General features: G+C 48.0%; 1 protein-coding gene across 2 annotated transcripts; it reads right to left on the reverse strand.

The window, feature by feature from the left end:
- Positions 1 to 2,404: 2,404 nt before the first annotated feature.
- On the reverse strand, positions 2,405 to 12,471 carry ANKRD54 (ankyrin repeat domain 54). Of its 2 annotated transcripts, none has more exons than XM_020896494.2 (8): positions 12,003 to 12,471; positions 10,164 to 10,211; positions 5,770 to 5,868; positions 5,016 to 5,087; positions 4,494 to 4,541; positions 4,296 to 4,420; positions 4,034 to 4,141; positions 2,405 to 3,718 (listed from the first exon to the last, which is right to left on the reverse strand). In XM_020896494.2, exons 1-8 carry the CDS (start codon positions 12,325 to 12,327, stop codon positions 3,644 to 3,646), a joined length of 900 nt encoding a protein of 299 aa, XP_020752153.1. In that variant the 5' UTR covers positions 12,328 to 12,471; the 3' UTR covers positions 2,405 to 3,643. The 2 variants fall into 2 exon arrangements, with proteins under 2 accessions (XP_020752153.1, XP_070309409.1); XM_070453308.1 differs by having other exon boundaries at positions 5,770 to 5,863; positions 12,003 to 12,091.
- Between the last annotated feature and the right edge of the window lie 4,940 nt (positions 12,472 to 17,411).

Below are 17,411 nucleotides of genomic sequence, written 5' to 3' on the forward strand. Positions count from 1 at the left end.
CTCGGTGACCAGGTGCAGGCCTTGTGTACCAGGCACACTGCGCCATGTGCTCAGTGAGGAAGGGCCCACCCCTCCCCACACAGGGAGAGATATTTACTCAGTAAGGTCCATGGGTGTCTACTGTGTCTTATGAACATTGGGGAGATCGGCACTTTGGGAATTCTTGGACTGGGCTGGGTATTGTGCTGCTTTCTGACCTCAAGCAAGTTACTCTCTGAGCCTCAATCTTGTGCATCTATAAAATAGTGAGCAAGGCCGCTGGCTACCCTTTGACTGCAAACACTAAATCAAAGGGCTTGTATGGGCCTCCTGGCACATAGCAGGAGGTCAACAAATGTTGTGGCCTTCAGTTTTAGGAAACTGCTTCTGAGAAGACTCTGACTTCAGGCGTGGTGGAAGCATGAGCTTTGGGGGGTGAGTCCAGGTTCCAGCCCAGCTGCACGGTTGGGTCACTCTGGCAAACAGCAGGAAGGCCAGCTATCTCGTGAATATACTTCTCCAAGCATTACCACCATTTGTGTGGCAGGGATTTTGTGTTTTCTTTCCCTGTTATGTTCCCACCTGGAACATTGGTGAGGGTAAAGCAAGTGCCGAGAGGCATTTCCAACGTGAATGAAATGGGAGGTGTAGAGAAAAGGACCCTACCCAGAAGGTGAAATCAACAGACATGGATTTTTTTCTTCCTGCCACCACTGCTCTCCCCACTGCTTCCCCCACAAATTTGGTTAATTCCCCAAGCAGCTAGTAAGAGAGCTGACTCCTGTGTGGGCAACCTCCGTCAGGTTCTCCATCTTGCCCTGCCCCGCTCAGCCCGCTCAGGGTGCACTTGCGTGTTTTCTCTTCTTTTTAAACATATTTACTTATTCTTCTGGCTGGGGCATGCGGGATTGCTACTGCATTATCTACCTTCCTCTCTCCCCAGCCTCAGGGAGGGTACCTTCCCCAACTCTGGCAACCCGATAGGGCTTGCAGCTTCCCTACTCCCAGGGCCCAGGAGGCAGCCCCCCGCCTGAATCTCACCCCCTGCCTCCCCCGAGGTCCTTTCTTCTTTCAGTTCAGTTCAGTCGCTCAGTCGTGTCCAGCTCTTTGCGACTTTTGAATCGCAGCACGCCAGGCCCCCCCGTTCATCACCAACTCCTGGAATTTACTCAAACTCATGTCCATTGAGTCAGTGATACCATCCAACCATCTCATCCTCTGTCATCCCCTTCTCCTCCTGTCCCCAATCCCTCCCAGCATCAGGGTCTTTTCCAATGAGTCAACTCTTTGCATGAGGTGGCCAAAGTATCGGAGTTTCAGCTTCAGCATCAGTCCTTCCAATGAATACCCAGGACTGATCTCCTTTAGGATGGACTGGTTGGATCCCCTTGCAGTCCAAGGGACTCTCAAGAGTCTTCTCCAACACCACAGTTCAAAAGCATCAATTCTTCAGCGCTCAGCTTTCTTCACAGTCCAACTCTCACATCCATACATGACCACTGGAAAAACCACAGCCTTGACTAGACGGACCTTTGTTGACAAGGTAATGTCTTTGCTTTTTAATATACTATCTAGGTTGGTCATAACTTTCCTTCCAAGGAGTAAGCACCTTTTAATTTCATGGCTGCAGTCACCATCTGCAGTGATTTTGGAGCTCAAAAAAAAATAAAGTCTGACACAGTTTCCACTGTTTCCCCATCTATTTGTCATGAAGTGGTGGGACCAGATGCCATGATCTTAGTTTTCTGAATGCTGAGCTTTAAGCCAACTTTTTCACTCTCCTCTTTCATCAAGAGGCTTTTTTTAGTTCCTCTTCACTTTCTGCCATAAGGGTGGTGTCATCTGCATATCTGAGGTTATTGATATTTCTCCGGGCAATCTTGATTCCAGCTGTGCTTCTTTCAGCCCACTGTTTCTCATGATGTACTCTGCATATAAGTTAAATAAGCAGGGTGACAATATACAGCCTTGACGTACTCCTTTTCCTATGTGGAACCAGTCTTTTGTTCCTTTCTCCTTTAGAGTCTGGGGAAGAGCTAGGTCCCATGAGTTCCATTCAGATCTGATCAAGCTGGGATTTGGGAGACAAACTCCCCACTTCCTGAAAAGCAGCCAGGACTAGAGTCTGGAGAGAGGGAAAGTGGGGCAGAGCCAGAGCAGAACCGGCACTGACAGTTTGGGAAAAGTGTATCTTAACTCCGTAGTCAAAGGTTTTCTGGGAGACAGCTGGGTCTGGCAGGCTTTCCCTTCAGGCTTCCCCGCTGTGGCAAATCCCTGCCAGGAGGGGGCGCCACCTTCTGCATCTCTGAGCCCCAAGGGGAATGTCGGCTTCTGCCAGGGTAGAAGTTGCCGGGTTGTGAGTTTTTGAGCCTTTACTAGCATATTAGTTTCCCTTCACTACTGCGACAAATTACCACAAATCTAGTAGCTTAAAACAACACAAATTTATTCTCTTACAGTTCTGGCAGTCAGAATTTGAAACCTGTCTGAGCTAAAATCAAGATGTCAGCAGGTTGGTTCCTTCTGGAAGTTATGAAGGAAGAATCCATTTCCTTGCCTTATCTTTTTTATTTATTTTTTGGCTGCACTGGGTCTTCATTGCTGTGCTCGGGCTTCAGTGGTTTCGGCACGCAGGCTTAGTTGCCTGGAGGCATGTGGGATTTTCCCAGACTAGGGATCAAACCTGTGTCCCTTGCATTGGCAGGCTGATTCTTAACCACTGGCCCACCAGGGAAGCCCTCCTTGTCTTTTCCAGCTACTGGAGGCTGCCTGCATTCCTTGCCTTGTGACCCCCACCTCGAGGTTATTATGTCCCTTACTTCCTCTCTGAGCTGCTGCTTCCCTCTAATAAGGATCCATGTGATTACAACAGGCTTGCCTGGATAATCCAGGATAATCGCCCTGTCTAAAGACCTTAGCTTAATGACATCTGCAAAGTCCCTTTCATTATATAAGGTGATGTTCATTGGTTCCTGGGATTAGAACATGGCCATCTTGAGGGCCACTCCCTCGCCTACTACAACTAGGCTGCAGAAAGGCTACACCTTCCTGGTGTTTCAGTAACTGGGGAAAAAAGGGCCAGGGATTTTCTGCTTTGGGTCCAGCTAGGTCCTCCCTAACCTTGTATTTCTAAGGTCTAGGCTTCACCAACCCCCTGATCCCTTCCAAACCAAAGAAACTAGCTGCCATGTCTCTTGCAAGTCCAGTGACAAGCCTGACTTAAGTGCTGGTGAGGTGCAGGGCCAGCCAAGGAGCCCCCAGGCCAGAGGGTGCCTGCCCTAAGCCCACCCAGCTGGCTGCAACAAGCCCACGGCCGGGAGGGGACTCAGGGGAGGGTCTGGGGCCTGCCGAGGGCACAGGGAGGCTGTGGGACAAGCGAGGCCTGTGAGGAGAGCACGTGTCAAGTCAGCCAGGGCTGAGGCGTGGCTGCGGTGCTGCGGGAGCCACAGGAAGAAGCTGGGGGCTGTGGTGGCGGCCCACGGACACGACAGAGACCGCGGCTGGGAGCAGCACTGAGGTCAGTGAGAGAACGCCTCTGCCTCCCAGCAGCGGGAATGAGGCCTCAGCAGACCGGGTCCCAGGCACCAGGCCTTTTCTTTGTAACGAGAGGGCAGCGGGTGGGGCAGGGCGGGCAGCAGAGCGGGATGGCAGGGAGCCTCTCTCGCTACCTCTTCTCCATGTTCTGCATCTGCAAACTGAGGGAGGTGAAGCTGGCCAGCAGGTCGGTCACTTCGTCCACCTGCGGGAGGAAACCAAGGCTGTGAGGGGGTGCCCCGGGTCTCCCCCCACAGCACCACAGGCGTGGAGGCAGGCACTGTCTCTCCTCCCAGAGCCTGTGAGGGCTTCACCCCGGACTACGGGACAGCTGTCCAAGGGTGAATCCTTGCTGCCCCAGAGAGAAGGACCCAGGCCGCCTCCAGAGAGGTGGACAGAGGCTCTGAGGCCCACAGAGGACGGCAACCAGCAGCCACGCCTCTCTCTCCAGCCTCAGAGCAGGGACCGGCTGGCCCGGAGGCTCCTGCCAGGCCGGGGTCTGGACCGCAGCTGCGCTCACCTGCTCGCGGGTGCTCGTCATCTGGAGGCGGGTGCAGAGGTCGTCCAGCCGCTCCCGCTGCTCGTGCCGCCCCAGGCGCTCCAGGTACTCCCTCAGCATCTGGATGATCTGAAACCAGAGGGCAGGCTGAGGGTGTGCCGGCAGGCACAGAGCAGCCTGAGGCTGCTGCCCAGGGGCACACTGGACCAGGTGTCAGCTGGGGTCCACATGAACTATGAAGTCACCGCTCAGTGCTGCAGGCTCAGCTGAGCGGGGTGCTCACCTGCTTCACCTCCAACCGCACGGCCTCCAGGCACTGGGAATGGCCTTCCTGCAGGATGTTGAGCTTGGACTTAGCCAGGTGCAGAGGTGTGCGGCCCGCTCGGTCCAGGGCATCCACCCGGGCCCCTAGGGGAAACAGGCAGTGGTGAGCATGCGGAGCGGGGGGAGGAGGAGGGAGGAGGGAGAGGGGAGCACTCACCTCCTCGAAGCAGCGTGGTGATGACAGGGACATGGTTGGTGCAGGCCGCTGAGGAAGGAGAACAGGGACTGAGAGTTCAGGACCATGAGGGGCTTGGTTCTGGGTGCCCGCGGGAGGGAGCAGGACTGTCTCTGAGGGTTCAGGTGCCAGATCACTCCCCAAGACGCATCACCAAGGCAGCAATTGGGGGGATTCAGCGATCAAACCCAACTCCCTCCCTACACAGCTGGGGAAACTGAGGCTGGGAGGCGGGACCCGCCTCACAAGCCATGGTGAGAGTTGGCTGCAGGGCGGGAACCTCCCCTGGCAGAGCTGCTGCTGAGCCAGTTCAGGCTGTGAAATCAGCTCTGCTTGGGGCACAGCCAACCAATAGTGGACGGGGACAGCCATGGACACAGCCCAAGGGGAGTGCGGCCCTGGGGACTCGGACTCTCCCCAGGAGACAGGAGAGCCTGCTGGGGGTCTGCAGGACCCCAGGCTCTCCATCAAGGAGCCTGTCTTGGCAGCTCGCCAGGCACTTACCCAGGTGCAGTGGTGTGTTCCCCAGCCCATCTCGCTGGTTGGGGTCGGCTCCGTGGTCCAGAAGCAGCTGCACTGGAAACAGGAAAGTCCCAGAGGAGCCGCTGGGGGCTTCTACTGGCAGCATCCTAGCCCCCACCCCTCCACGGAACACTGAAAGCCAGTACACTGCCCTGCGCGGTTTCACTCCCTTGCTCCCTCGTGAGGCTTGTGTGCAGGACACTGAGCACCATGAACTAAGGCTTCTGGGAGGGTCCCTGAGCCTCTGCAGGTATTAAGGGACTGAAGTTTTAGGGTTAAAGAAAGTTCTCCCAACAGCTGTGGCTGCTAGTGAAGGCTCTTAAGGGGCATAAGACAGGATGCCAGGCGCTGAAAAGATCCTATATTTTGATCCAGGAGGTGGACACAGCAGTGTAAGGACACAGAGACTTCACTGTTTCCAAGTTATGCCACATCCTAAAAAGACTTCTGGGAAAAAAAAATTGGGTTTGGGGGTGGGCTGTCCCACTGCTGCCCTTAGCACTGAGTAAATGTTGCCTGAATGTCTGGAAGGTGCTGTCCGACCTTGGGGTCGATCTCATTCTTTCCCCAGGTGGGCCCCGCCTTAGTCAGGCAGCGCCAGTTCCACAGGCCAGAAGCGTGGGAGGGTCCGGCCTTCCTCACCTCCAGCAGGCCCCCACCCCCGTGTGCTATCCCCCAGCGCCCCTGAAGGGAGAATGCTCGCCCAGCCCCCCTCCCCCTCCTCCCCAGGACTCACCAATCTGGTCGTTGCCATTGCAGGAGGCAAAGTGCAGGGCAGTGCGGCCCTTGTCGTCAGCTGCACAGGGGTCCGCGCCATCCTCCAGGAGCTGCTGCACTGGCACCGCCAAGACAGAGGGAGCGAGCAGGCAGAGTGGCGGCGTCAGCCACACTGCAGCCCCAGGGGTGGGCAAGGGTGCTGAGGGCCCTTTCCAGCAAGGCATCCATAACATGTGGGAGAGCTAGTCCCTCCGGGATGCGGCCACCTCGAGGATTGCTGTCCCTCGCTCTCCTGAGGGTACAACTGAGCACCATGGGTGCTGGGTGCCCAAGTACGTGTCTTGGGACAGAACATCACAGAAGGATCTCAGCCCTCAGGGTCAGGAATTCTGGAGTCATGGAAATCCCCAGTATTGATTTTGGTCCTGCCCCTCTACCTGAGTCTGGCTACACATCCATCCAGCTGGGACACAGCTGTGGGCTGCTGCTCACTTAGCTCACTTAGCTCCCAGGAGGCAGCCCAGGACAGAGGCTGGGCTCTGCCATGCAGACCAAGTCCCAGACTGAGCTGAGCAAAAAGGAAAGGAGTTCATTGCTAACAGCATGCGGCAGTGGGAAGAGCTGGGCTGGGAGCAGGAAGGCTGAGATTTGGGCCCCCATTCACCAGCAAATGGGAGTAATTTCTGCCCAGCCAACCTCTAGAGCTGCTATGATGAGAATAATGGATATGAAAGTCCTTTTCTGAAAAGTCTGGAGCCACTATAAAATGTGAGGCATTATGTACTGCATGCCCATGTCCAAACTGAAATGCAAAAATTGCTGCCAAACATCATTTTAGAGCAAGCAGTGAAATGCCCTAGCAATCCCCCAGTGAACCTCTCAAGGACCCGAGTCCTTCCAGACGAAGCCCAGATAATCTCCTGCTCCATGAATCTCTCCTGTCTCCTTAAGGTGAATGAGTCCCTCTGACCCCCACATCTCTGTAGTGCCCTGTTAATCCTGCTACTCTCACATTAACAGGCTGAGCTCTTTCAGAGTAATTGCCTATACACCAAGCACCAGACAGGCATCAGCTGCCTGGCTGCCAACACCCTCAAACACTCGGTATGGTACCATGTCCATGCTACAGACTAGGAGACAGACTCCAGCCCAAGCCAACAGGAGGGCTGGGATAGGAACCCAGGTTTCTCCTGCTCAAGAACTTATACCTCTCCAACTAAACACATGACTTCCCTTTCTCTGGGTTTTTTCTTTTTAGAAATGGTGTCACTTTATACTCTTCTTCTCCAGCAATACTGTAGGTTTTTGGTTTGTTTCTTAATATCCTGGACCGAGATATGATTGTCCTGTTCCACAAATGTGGCCAACTGACTGCATAAATGAATGAATGGTTTGGGAATGAATGAATGGGAAAGGTTTATAAGACTGGAGAAGAAGGAAGAGCTTCAGGTCACCTCGGTGTTCATCAGTGCAGTCACCAAAAGAGAGCCAGCATCCCCGAGATAAAGTAAATGGTTCTATTTTTGTGATCTATACAGCTAAGTCTTTATGGAAAGCACTTTAGCGACACCTATCAGAAGCCATCAAGATACATGTATCCTTTGATGTAGAAACCCCATTCCTAGGAAATTATCTTAATAGTGAAAAACCAGTGTGCAAATACGCGACTAACTGAATAACTCTTGCTTTGTCCCTTTGAAGGCATCGTGTGCATCCATTACAAACTGTGGTCATAGCTGGGGAATAGAATTACAAGGTAATTTCTGTTCTTTACAAGCTTTACAAAAATTGCACAGCTATGTATTCATTCTATAAATAAGAAAAATGACACTTCTGTTTTGAAAAAAAAAATGGTTATGAAGACTATGGGAAATGTTTATGATACATAAAGCATTAGGCAGGCTGTAAAATTGTGTATACAGCAGTCTGCAAGCTCATCAAGAAAATTCCTCTGCACAGGAGAAAGGACAGGAAGGACAGTCACCAAAATATTAACAAAGATTAGTTCCTTTCCCGACATTAAAAATGTTTTTCTTGCATATTTTTCTAATTTTTAAAACATTTTAAATGCATATATTATTTTCACATTTAAAATCTTTTCAATGGGCCTTCCCTGGCAGTTCAGTGGCTAAGACTCTGAGCTCCCAACATGGGGTACCCAGGTTCACTCCCTGATCAGGGAACTAGATTTCACATGCTGCAACCAAAAGTTAACATGCCACAACTAAAAGATCCTGCAACTAAAGATCCCCCACGCTGCAACTAAGACCTGGTGCAGCCAAAAAAAAAATCTTTTAAATGATTATGAATTCACAGAAAGGTACTTATAATTTAACAATAGCAGGGTAGAAATTTTACATCCACTATAATTTCCAACCTACACCAAAAGACCCAACAAACGTGGAGCAAGAAAACAAAATGCTAACCATACAGTAAAATGGAGTGAAAAGGCTAAACTATAGCCAGTTTCTCTACCAGAGCCTGCAAGAGCCTGGTAAATCTAAGAGCCATGAGCCAATTAGATTTGAAGATGGGTGTGTCACAGATGTTGAATGGAAAATTACAGCATTTCCACCAAAATAATGAAACCAGCATGTGGATACCTGATTCAAGATAAGCTAGACACTGGCTAATGATTGTGAAAGCTGATAAACATCTTTTACTGTTGTGAAAAAGAAAGATAAGCTAGACATAAACTCACAAGCATAGAGAACAAACCAGTGGTTACCACTGGGAAGAGGGGGCAATATAGGGGCGGGGGAGTAACTATTAGGGGCAAACTATTAGGTATAAAACAAGCTACAAGGATATATTATACAACAGGGGGAATATAGCCAATATTTTGTAACAACTATAAATGAAGTATAACTTGTAAAGATTGTGAATCACTATACTGTACACTTGTAACTTACGTAATATTATACATCAACTATACTTGGATTTAGACAGAAAGTAAACCTATTAAAAAAGATAAACTAGACTTTCTGTGGAAGGGAAGTATAATTAAAATATTCTCTGGTCACACATTAGAGGTATTAAAAAGAGAATACATCATTTTTCCTTGAAAAGCCATATAGGTTACTACCCAAATATTCCACAATATTAAAGTTCATGGAAGAGATGAAATTGGAGAGTGCTGAAAAGCCCTCCAGCTTCTAGGCCTGTTCACTATGCTCTGCCAGCTGGGCCCACTCAAGGCCCAGCTCCCTGAGGGGAACAACCTCCTCTCCATGCCTGCTCTCCTATCCCACGGCCCTTTGTCCACACTTACATTTTATCTGACCACAGCATCCCACTCTCAAAATAGAATGATGGCCACTTGAGGTAGGCGGAATCACAACACCCAAAGGTGCCATTGACAAATAGCCAGAATTTATGGATAGGCCACCTTACTTGGCAAAGGGGACCTTGCAGACAGGATTAAGGTTAGCAACCTCTAGCTAGATTATCCTGGATTTTGCAAGCCCAATCTAACACATGAGTCTTAAACATCAGAGAACCTTTTCCCATTGGTAGAACCAGTGTGCAGACTCAGTCTACTATTGCTGACTCTGAAGATGAAGGGAGAGGACTATGAGCCAAGGAACGTGGGCAGCCTCAGGAGCTGGGAAAGGCAGGGAAACAGATTCCTCCTGGAGCCTCTGGCAAGAAATACAGCCCCGCTGACACTCTGATTTCAGCCTGATGAGACCTAAGCTGGACATCCAACCTTCATAGCTGTATGATGACAAACTGGTGCTGTTTTACACAACTGTATCTGTGGTAATTTGTTACAGCAGTTACAGAGAACCAATATACCACTTTTCCCTGATTCACAGAATGACTTAAGTCAGTGGATAAAATGAAATCTTTTTTTTTTTTCTATAACTTGTCTTGTACCTTTGATGCTGCTACTGCCCTGTCGGCTAGAAAAGGATGAAGAACAACAACAACAACAAACAGAGCGGTGTCCTGCGAGGAGCCCCACCCCTGCCTTTCAGATGTTCTGTCAACTTAAGTTCGAGACCCACGAACCCCACTACCACCAAGCCTCAGGGAGCAGTTGAAGGAAGGGCTCTACGCAGACGGTGCCTCTCCTGGTGGTTCAAGTTGACGATTCATTCCTTTCAGCCAGAAGTTCCCCAAAACTCCTGCTCTGTGGCTGGGTGCCAGGGATACAAAAGCTCCCTCTGTGAGGTGGCTCACAGGGTAATAAACACTCTGACATCAGGAAGGACAGGGTGGCAGGGAAGCATGGGAAGAGTAAGCATCTGAACCAGACTTGTCATCTATAAGATGACAGCAGTTATACAATAGATACAGTGGTCCCAGGGGTGAGCTGGCAGAATTCAGCACTGTCTTCCCAGGTACTGGTTATGTGGACTTTTCCTTCCATGACCAGACCATGGAGCCGGACTCACTCTGCACACTCACCTGTTTCCACATCGTTGGCATTGGCTGAGTCCCTCAGCCTCTTCAGAGCTGTGAAGAGAATAAGAGTGCCAGTTAAAAAAACAGACAGACAAAAAAACCCAGCAATGGCCATGAGAAAGCAGAAAGTGATGGCTTCCTGGAAACTTCCTGGCAGTCCAGTGGTTAAGGACCCATGCACTTCCACCACTGGGGGCACGAGTTTGACCCCTGGGGGAACTAAGATTCTGCGTGTTGCACAGCACTGCCAAATGGAGAAAAAAAACATCTAAAGGGAAAGAGAGGTCCCAGAATACAACCAGGAGAAACCTGAAATGTGACACAGCTAGTGCAAAAGCCACATTTTGTAGCAAATCCTCCAAGGCCTTTGCAGCCAGTTCTTGGCTCTGCCACTTGGTGACCTTGAACAAGTTCGTTAAGCCCCTGGGCTTCAGATCTATCAGGTACAAACAAGGTTGAGCTCTGTCCTGACAGTCCTGAGTTGTTGCAAAAGTCAAATGAGATGATTTACACAAAGCTCTTTGTGAGCTGGTTACATATATAATCTTATACTCTCCTTCAAAACAGGCCACTCCCAAATGGCATATTTAAATTTGATAATTCCCACACAGAAACTTTTTTCTCCACAATGACACTACTTCTATATTAGAGGCTAATAGAAAGCAATACTTTTATGATCAGAGAAATGGACAAAAATTACAATTCAGATATATAATGATTCCTTACATTTATACAGCACTTTCAAATTCTCAATTAATCCTGATAACACCACTAAGTTATGAGTAGGTCCTAGAGGGAATCTAAAAGTCCCCATTCTTAAATCTTTCAGGGTGTTGGTTTCCATGGCATCCATAAAATGTAAAAGACAATATGGAAGAAGTATCAGAGCAGGAGTTCTAATAACAGCACAAACAATTTCTACTGATGTGACTTAGAGCAAGACAATTTCTCAGAGGCTCAGTTTCATCTTCAGTAAACTGGGAACAGTATCTGGATCTTGATGAGTTATTATGAGGATCAAAAACTGTCACAGGGCTTCCCTGGTGGTCTAGTGGTTAAGAATCTGCCTGCCAATATAGAGGACACGGGTTTGATCCCTGGTCCAGGAAGATCCCACATGCCTCTGAGCAACTAAGCTCATGTTCCACAACTATTGAACCTGAGTCCTAGAGCCCAGAAGCTGCAGTTACTGAAGCCCGCGTGCCTAGAGCCCATGCTCTGCAATGAGAAGCCTGCACACCGCAATAAGGAGTAGCCCCCACTCACCAGAACTAGAGAAAGCCTGCGCTCAGAAAAGATGGCCCAGCAGAGCCCAAAATAAATAAATAAATCTTAAAAAGAAAAGAAAATGACCCCATTATCACCAACAGTGTCTGGCACACCTTGAAGGCCAAATGTTGACTATACATTCACCTCGTCAACATTCCCATTCTACAGATAAGAAAACTACAGCTGAAAGGGTCTGCAGTTTGCCTAAGGCCACCGTGAGCTAGAAAAGTCCAACCCAGGTCTGTGCATTTAAAGAAGCTGGTACGACTTTGCTCTGATACGAAACTATTCTCCACTACCCACGTATTATCTACACCTGGGGCTAGGAATCCGTTTCTACTCAGGAACTACCAAATGTGAAAAGCCTCCGGGACTGTTTCTGAGCAGGAAGACTACATTTTTTTTTTTTTTTTTTACACTCATGAATGTTAGCAGTCATACGACTACTATTCCTACTGGAAAGAGTACTCAGGGGTCACTCCAGGTCCGTAGCGCAGACGTCGGAGGACTCCATCCTGAGCGGGCTGGGGAGATCAGCCGAAAGCCAGCCCCGCCTCCCGCCGCGCTCCTCACCGTGCACCTCCTTGCCAGTGGGCCCAAGCCGGCGGTGGGGCCTGGCGGCGCGCCGCAGCCTGCCCGCGGGGATCTTACAGCGCAGCTCATCGCGGGGCTCCGCGTCCTGCTGCCACAGGACGTGCAGGTACCGCAGCGGGGACTGGGCCCCGCTGGACGCCCGGCCCGGGAGGCCCGCGCCGCCGCCCAGCGCAGACCCAAAGTCGGCGAAGGAGAAGAGGCCCTCGGGACCCGTCAGCGGCTCGGGCGCCACAGCGCACTCGCCGTCGGAGCTCGAGCGGCCCGAGCGCGACTCGTCGTCCGCGCCCCCGGCGGCGGCTGCCATGGCAACAGCTCCGCGCCGGCCTGGCCGCCGGAGGAGCCTCGTGCCCGACGGACCAACGGACCCGCTTCCCTCCGCCCTAAATGCTCGCTGTCAGCGGACGAGCTGGCAGGCCGGGCCTGCAACCACGGCAACCGGGTGGGGGGGCGGGTTCGGGGAGGGGCGGGCGCGCGAGCGGGGCCGTTCCGGACCAATGAAAACCCTTTCAGCCGCAATAGACTTGGTTTCCGGCAGCATGACTGATGGGTATAATAACCAATCACAAATTTGAGCTGTCCCCTACCGGAGCCAATAAAATAGCTGAGTTTAGGACACTTTTTTTTTTTCTTATTTCTCCCATCGGATGAAGGGAAAGATAACGGGCAGATGCCCTAGCCAATCACGTTAAGATGATTTGCAGCCAATCACAAAGGAAAGTGAAGAAGCCAGAGGAAAAGGAAAGGAAGAAAATGTTTAAATCAATGAACGTAAAAAGAAAAAAAGAACTTCCTACAAATATACAGTGTTAAGTAGGAAATGAGAATATGTTAAAATGTGGGGCTAGCAACACAAACCGTGTAGTAATAGCTTCTAAAGGCGATAGATTCCGTTCGTTCTCTCCGTTACCCTGGCGTTGATCACTAATTTACAAAGAAACGAATTCTGTAATTCAAGGACTTTCCTGTGGCTCAGACGTTAAAGAATATGCCTGCTATGTAGGAGACCCGGGTTCGATCCCTGGATCGGAAAGATCCCCCGGAGAAGGAAATGGCAACCCACTCCAATATTCTTGCCTGGAAAACCCTATGGACAGAGAAGTCTGGCGGGTTCCAGTCCATAGGGTCACGAAGAGTCGGACACGACTGAGCGATTAACACTGTAACTCAACATCATTACACGAGAGTGATCAACATTTGAGTCCGAGTGCCAGTCACTGAGCCAGCAAATTTTCTGTGCTAAGTCCTGGACACAGAATCAGACTGGGTACGCTCTGAGAGGCTCACGTCGGATGGGAGAAGTCAGAGCCGGAAACAAGGAAGTGTTCCGCAAACGGCTAACGGTGAGCTTAGCAACCCCTCCCAGTTACCCTGCTTTGTAAGACTTTTCACAACCCCGAATCCCGCATACACTTCTGTAAAGTGAGCAAAGAGGACCACCGCTACTTCATAGACGAGGGGCTGAAACCAGAGAGATAACGGACTTGTTCACGGATGCCCAGCTCTCTTGAGAGGAAGACTGTCCTGGCAAAAGTTGTTCCTTGTTATTCAGCACAGTGAAAATGTAATCTTTTTCAGACAGTTGAAAAGCACTTTCAGATTTTGCAGTGTTCTCAGAACACCACTATAAATTTTATCATTGTAACATATGGAGAAAAATGTTTATTATTATTCTTCTCCTCCTCTGCCCCATGCAGGAGAAGGGCATATGACAACTTCATTTGTATCTAGAAAGAAACATTGAATGGGTACCATTTACCGAGTGCTTAATATATATGATGCCATTTAGCTCTCCTTCACAAGAGCCTTAGCAGGTAGATATTATTATACTGACTTAGCAGAATAGGAAACTGTAGTCTTGGAATGTCATATGAATCAACCAGGGGTATGAGACTAGAAAGTTGGACAACTGGGATTTAAACATAGAAAATCCTCTTTCCGTCACACTGCTCTCTCCTATTGGAAACCTGCCTCCAGAGAATATAAGTGACTTCTGGATGTTTATACCTCACTCCTGCCGAGTGTACCCTGAAATAACTTTATTAATCATTCCTCAACTTTTTCCATGTAATAACCTCCAAAATAATCTTCATCCCTCCAGTCTCTCTTTGAAGAATCAAGGTGTACTTGTTGTCTAAAGCACAATTCTCTTCATCTCCTACTAGTGGGTTTGGTCTTCAAGCCATCTTGGTCTCCTAAGAAGTTTGCATGATCTGAAATCTTTTAATTTAAACAGGATCCCTAAACATCTAGAGGTTGCTGTTACTTCTAAATTTTAAGTCAGCTTTGTTGAAGTACATAGCCCAACCCTTTGTGTATTGCAAGAACCACTTGTTATTTGGATTGGAAGAATGGGATGTGGGTTGGATGTGGACCCAGTTAGCCTAACCAGCTGAGATTTGAATGGAACTTGGGACTATGAAATTGTATTCCCTCATAATGCCTGGCTCAGCAACTGGAGCAAGCATATTGTAACTATTTGACTAACTGGTTGAATGAATGAATGCATGAGTAAAGAGAACATGTCCCAATGGTTAAGACCGTCAACGATGGACCATAAATACGTAGTTTTATGGCTCTAAGCAAGTGACTTTCCTTCTCTTGTCATCAATTTCCTTGGCCACAAAATAAAAGTAAGAGTAGTCCCTATATCATGTATGTGCATGCTCAGTCACTCAGTCATGTCCAACTCTTTGGGACCCCATGTACTGTAGCCCACCAGGCTCCTCTGCCCATGAAATTTTCCAGGCAAGAGTACTGGAGTGGGTTGCCATTTCCTGTTTTGATAATCTTCCCAAACCAGTGATCAAAGCCAATGATAGAAGAACCTAGTACAGAGTGTGGTACAGTTATTGCTCAAAGTATGATAGTTGTTCTTATAAAGAAGCTTAGGATGCAGGCTAGGGCCTATGCAAGTCAGTTCAGTTCAGCTGCTCAGTTGTGTCTGACTCTTTGTGAGCCCATGGACTGTAGCACGCCAGACTTCCCTGTCCATCACCAACTCCTGGAGCCTGCTCAAACTCGTGTCCATCAAGTCGATGATGCCAGTGAAAATCCTATGCAATTGTGGGCATATCACACTGGTATGAACTTGATCTAAGGGGGCTGCAAGTGTTCATATGCAAGTCATTATGTTTGGTCTGTTAGCAAATAGAACATGAAGCACTTAATGGGAGACAAAGAAAGTATGTCTAATGTTGCCTTGTGGGAAAAGCTTCTGCTTGGGAATCCAGGGGCTTGTGTTCTAAGACCTACTCTGCCATGACTCACTTCATAATTTGGGGACGAGTGTTTCCTTTCTTTGGGCTTCAGTCTTCACATCAGAAATATTGTTCTAGGTCAGATAATGACACTGGCTCAGGCTGGCTTGGCTTTCCCTTCATTCATTCCTTCATCCTGTTGGCCTACACAGTATTTTAGAGCAATTTGAACTGGTTGCCAACATTAAAAAATTTAGATCTTTCCCACAAAACTTTTTATTTCCAGATTCTTTTAAAAATAAGACAGTATAGCAATACGTGACCAACTCTCCCACCTGGCAATGGTTGGCTAGAGCTGTACAGCAACTTTCCCCTTTAGGCGGGGCATGGTATTCTGGTTTGCCACAGTCCCCAACACTCTCTGTTACCTCCATTTGAGGCCTAAAGGCAGTTGCCATTTGTCCTCATACCTGTGATTTTTTTTTTTTTAATGGAGCTAACAGGAGATTAAAATATCACTTGTCTCCATCAAATGTGGAATAATGAAAATTAGTGTGGAGAAAAATTATTTAGTATGTAAAAGCATGATGTACAGTGATTGTGTGACTTCTTAATGCCATTCTAGAGAATTTCTAATCAACTTACATAAGGAACATCTGACTCTCTGGGGAAATTTAACTTTGACTAACAATTGACTAGGACTCAGTGATTTTTTATAACTCTGTAAAGTTAGAGCTTAGCTTGTAGGAAACTGATAAGGTACAGTGACTTTTGTACAGCCAGTAAAGAACATAACACCAGAGTTATGGTTTTGTTACTCTGGAGTGCAAGACACAGATTTGGATCTAATTTAGCAATCATATTTCTGTTTTTTGGCTGCACAGGATCTTCTTTGTGGCGTGCAAGTTTCTCTAGTTGCAGATGTGGGATCTTAGTTCCCTGACCAGGGATTAAACCCATGTCCTCTGCATTGGAAGGTAGATTGTTAACCACTGGACCACCAAGTAAGTCCCTAGCAATCATATTTCAGCATTTCTTTGCCCATTCTAGTGCATGTGTGCTCAGCTGTGTCTGACACTTTCTTTGCCCATTAACTATTCTCAAATTCTTTTCAGGCCATGTCTGTCATACTGTTGTTTCCTTCATTAACAAATAAATAAGCTCACTCTTTATTGGTATAATTATGTTTTTAACCTCTTAGTGGTATTAATCTTTTACCTACTGTGGAAGTTCCAAAGATTTTTCATTAGTCATTTGTTGTTAATTTTACTTATAATTTTTAAATGAAATTTACTGAGGTTTTAAGTATGTACAAGAAAATTCCCACGTTTTAACACAAGGCCGGTCATTTCTGATAAATGTATACACTCAGGTGACTATCACCTCAATCAAGATATGTAGCATGACAAAGAAATATATATATGAGCATGCAATTATATTTTTAACAATTTGAGAATTGCTATTTTAGATTGTAGAAAGAGGGCACGCCCTTTTCAGAAAAGTAGGTAAATATTTATTTGCAGGCAAGAACAATAGTCTTCAATAGTCTCCATCAAAGAAGGCTACAATTTAACATACATTTGGAAACAGCACGCTACTTTTTGTTTTTTTTTCTAGTGGACTCCTGTACCAGATGATCCCTAAAGATACTTCTACTTCTGATTTATGAAGACTCAGCTACTTGTCTCTCAAGGCCTACATACTACTGCCCCAAAGGGCAGTGAGCAGAGGCTTCTGAGATCATTTCAGGAGAATGAAACAAACAAGATAATACATCAACTACAAACAAACTCAAGATTCTTGGGAAGTGGGGCTTGACATGAACAGAGCTGAAGAGCCCAGGATGACTATTAAATATAACTAATGGCTTTCCTGCGTCAGAATTTCCTGCCTCAAATCCCAAGTGAAAGAAGATCAAGAAAACAGGCTACCTTTTCAACTGCTAAATTCTCTCAGTAACTCTCTCAGGTAAAATTATTCCAGGAGCTTTGGTCTGCTGCCCGTTTCTTTCCCTCTGAAGTACTGGTTTTCCATTAACAAGGGAGCCTTGCAAAATCAAACACTCTGTGATCAAACATTTCATAGTCTACAATGGGGGCCGGGTTACTCTTAGGTCAAAGTTGGATTTCTTTCTTTTCTAAAAAAATTGTCTTCTTGGGTCTTAATTGTGGCATGTGGGATCTTCATTTGG

This window comes from Odocoileus virginianus, chromosome 23 (genome assembly GCF_023699985.2).
Source record: "Odocoileus virginianus isolate 20LAN1187 ecotype Illinois chromosome 23, Ovbor_1.2, whole genome shotgun sequence".
Classification (NCBI taxonomy): domain Eukaryota; kingdom Metazoa; phylum Chordata; class Mammalia; order Artiodactyla; family Cervidae; genus Odocoileus; species Odocoileus virginianus.

Bases quoted from the DNA above. Each gene is read 5' to 3' on its own strand.
- ANKRD54 (XM_020896494.2), bottom strand. From the start codon at position 12,327: ATGGCAGCCGCCGCCGGGGGCGCGGACGACGAGTCGCGCTCGGGCCGC. The intron at 5,869-10,163 runs GTGAGTGTGCAG...TGGCGGTGCCAG, and splicing joins TGCCAACGATGTGGAAACAG to TGCAGCAGCTCCTGGAGGAT. The intron at 5,088-5,769 runs GTGAGTCCTGGG...TCCTGTTTCCAG, and splicing joins CAATGGCAACGACCAGATTG to TGCAGCTGCTTCTGGACCAC.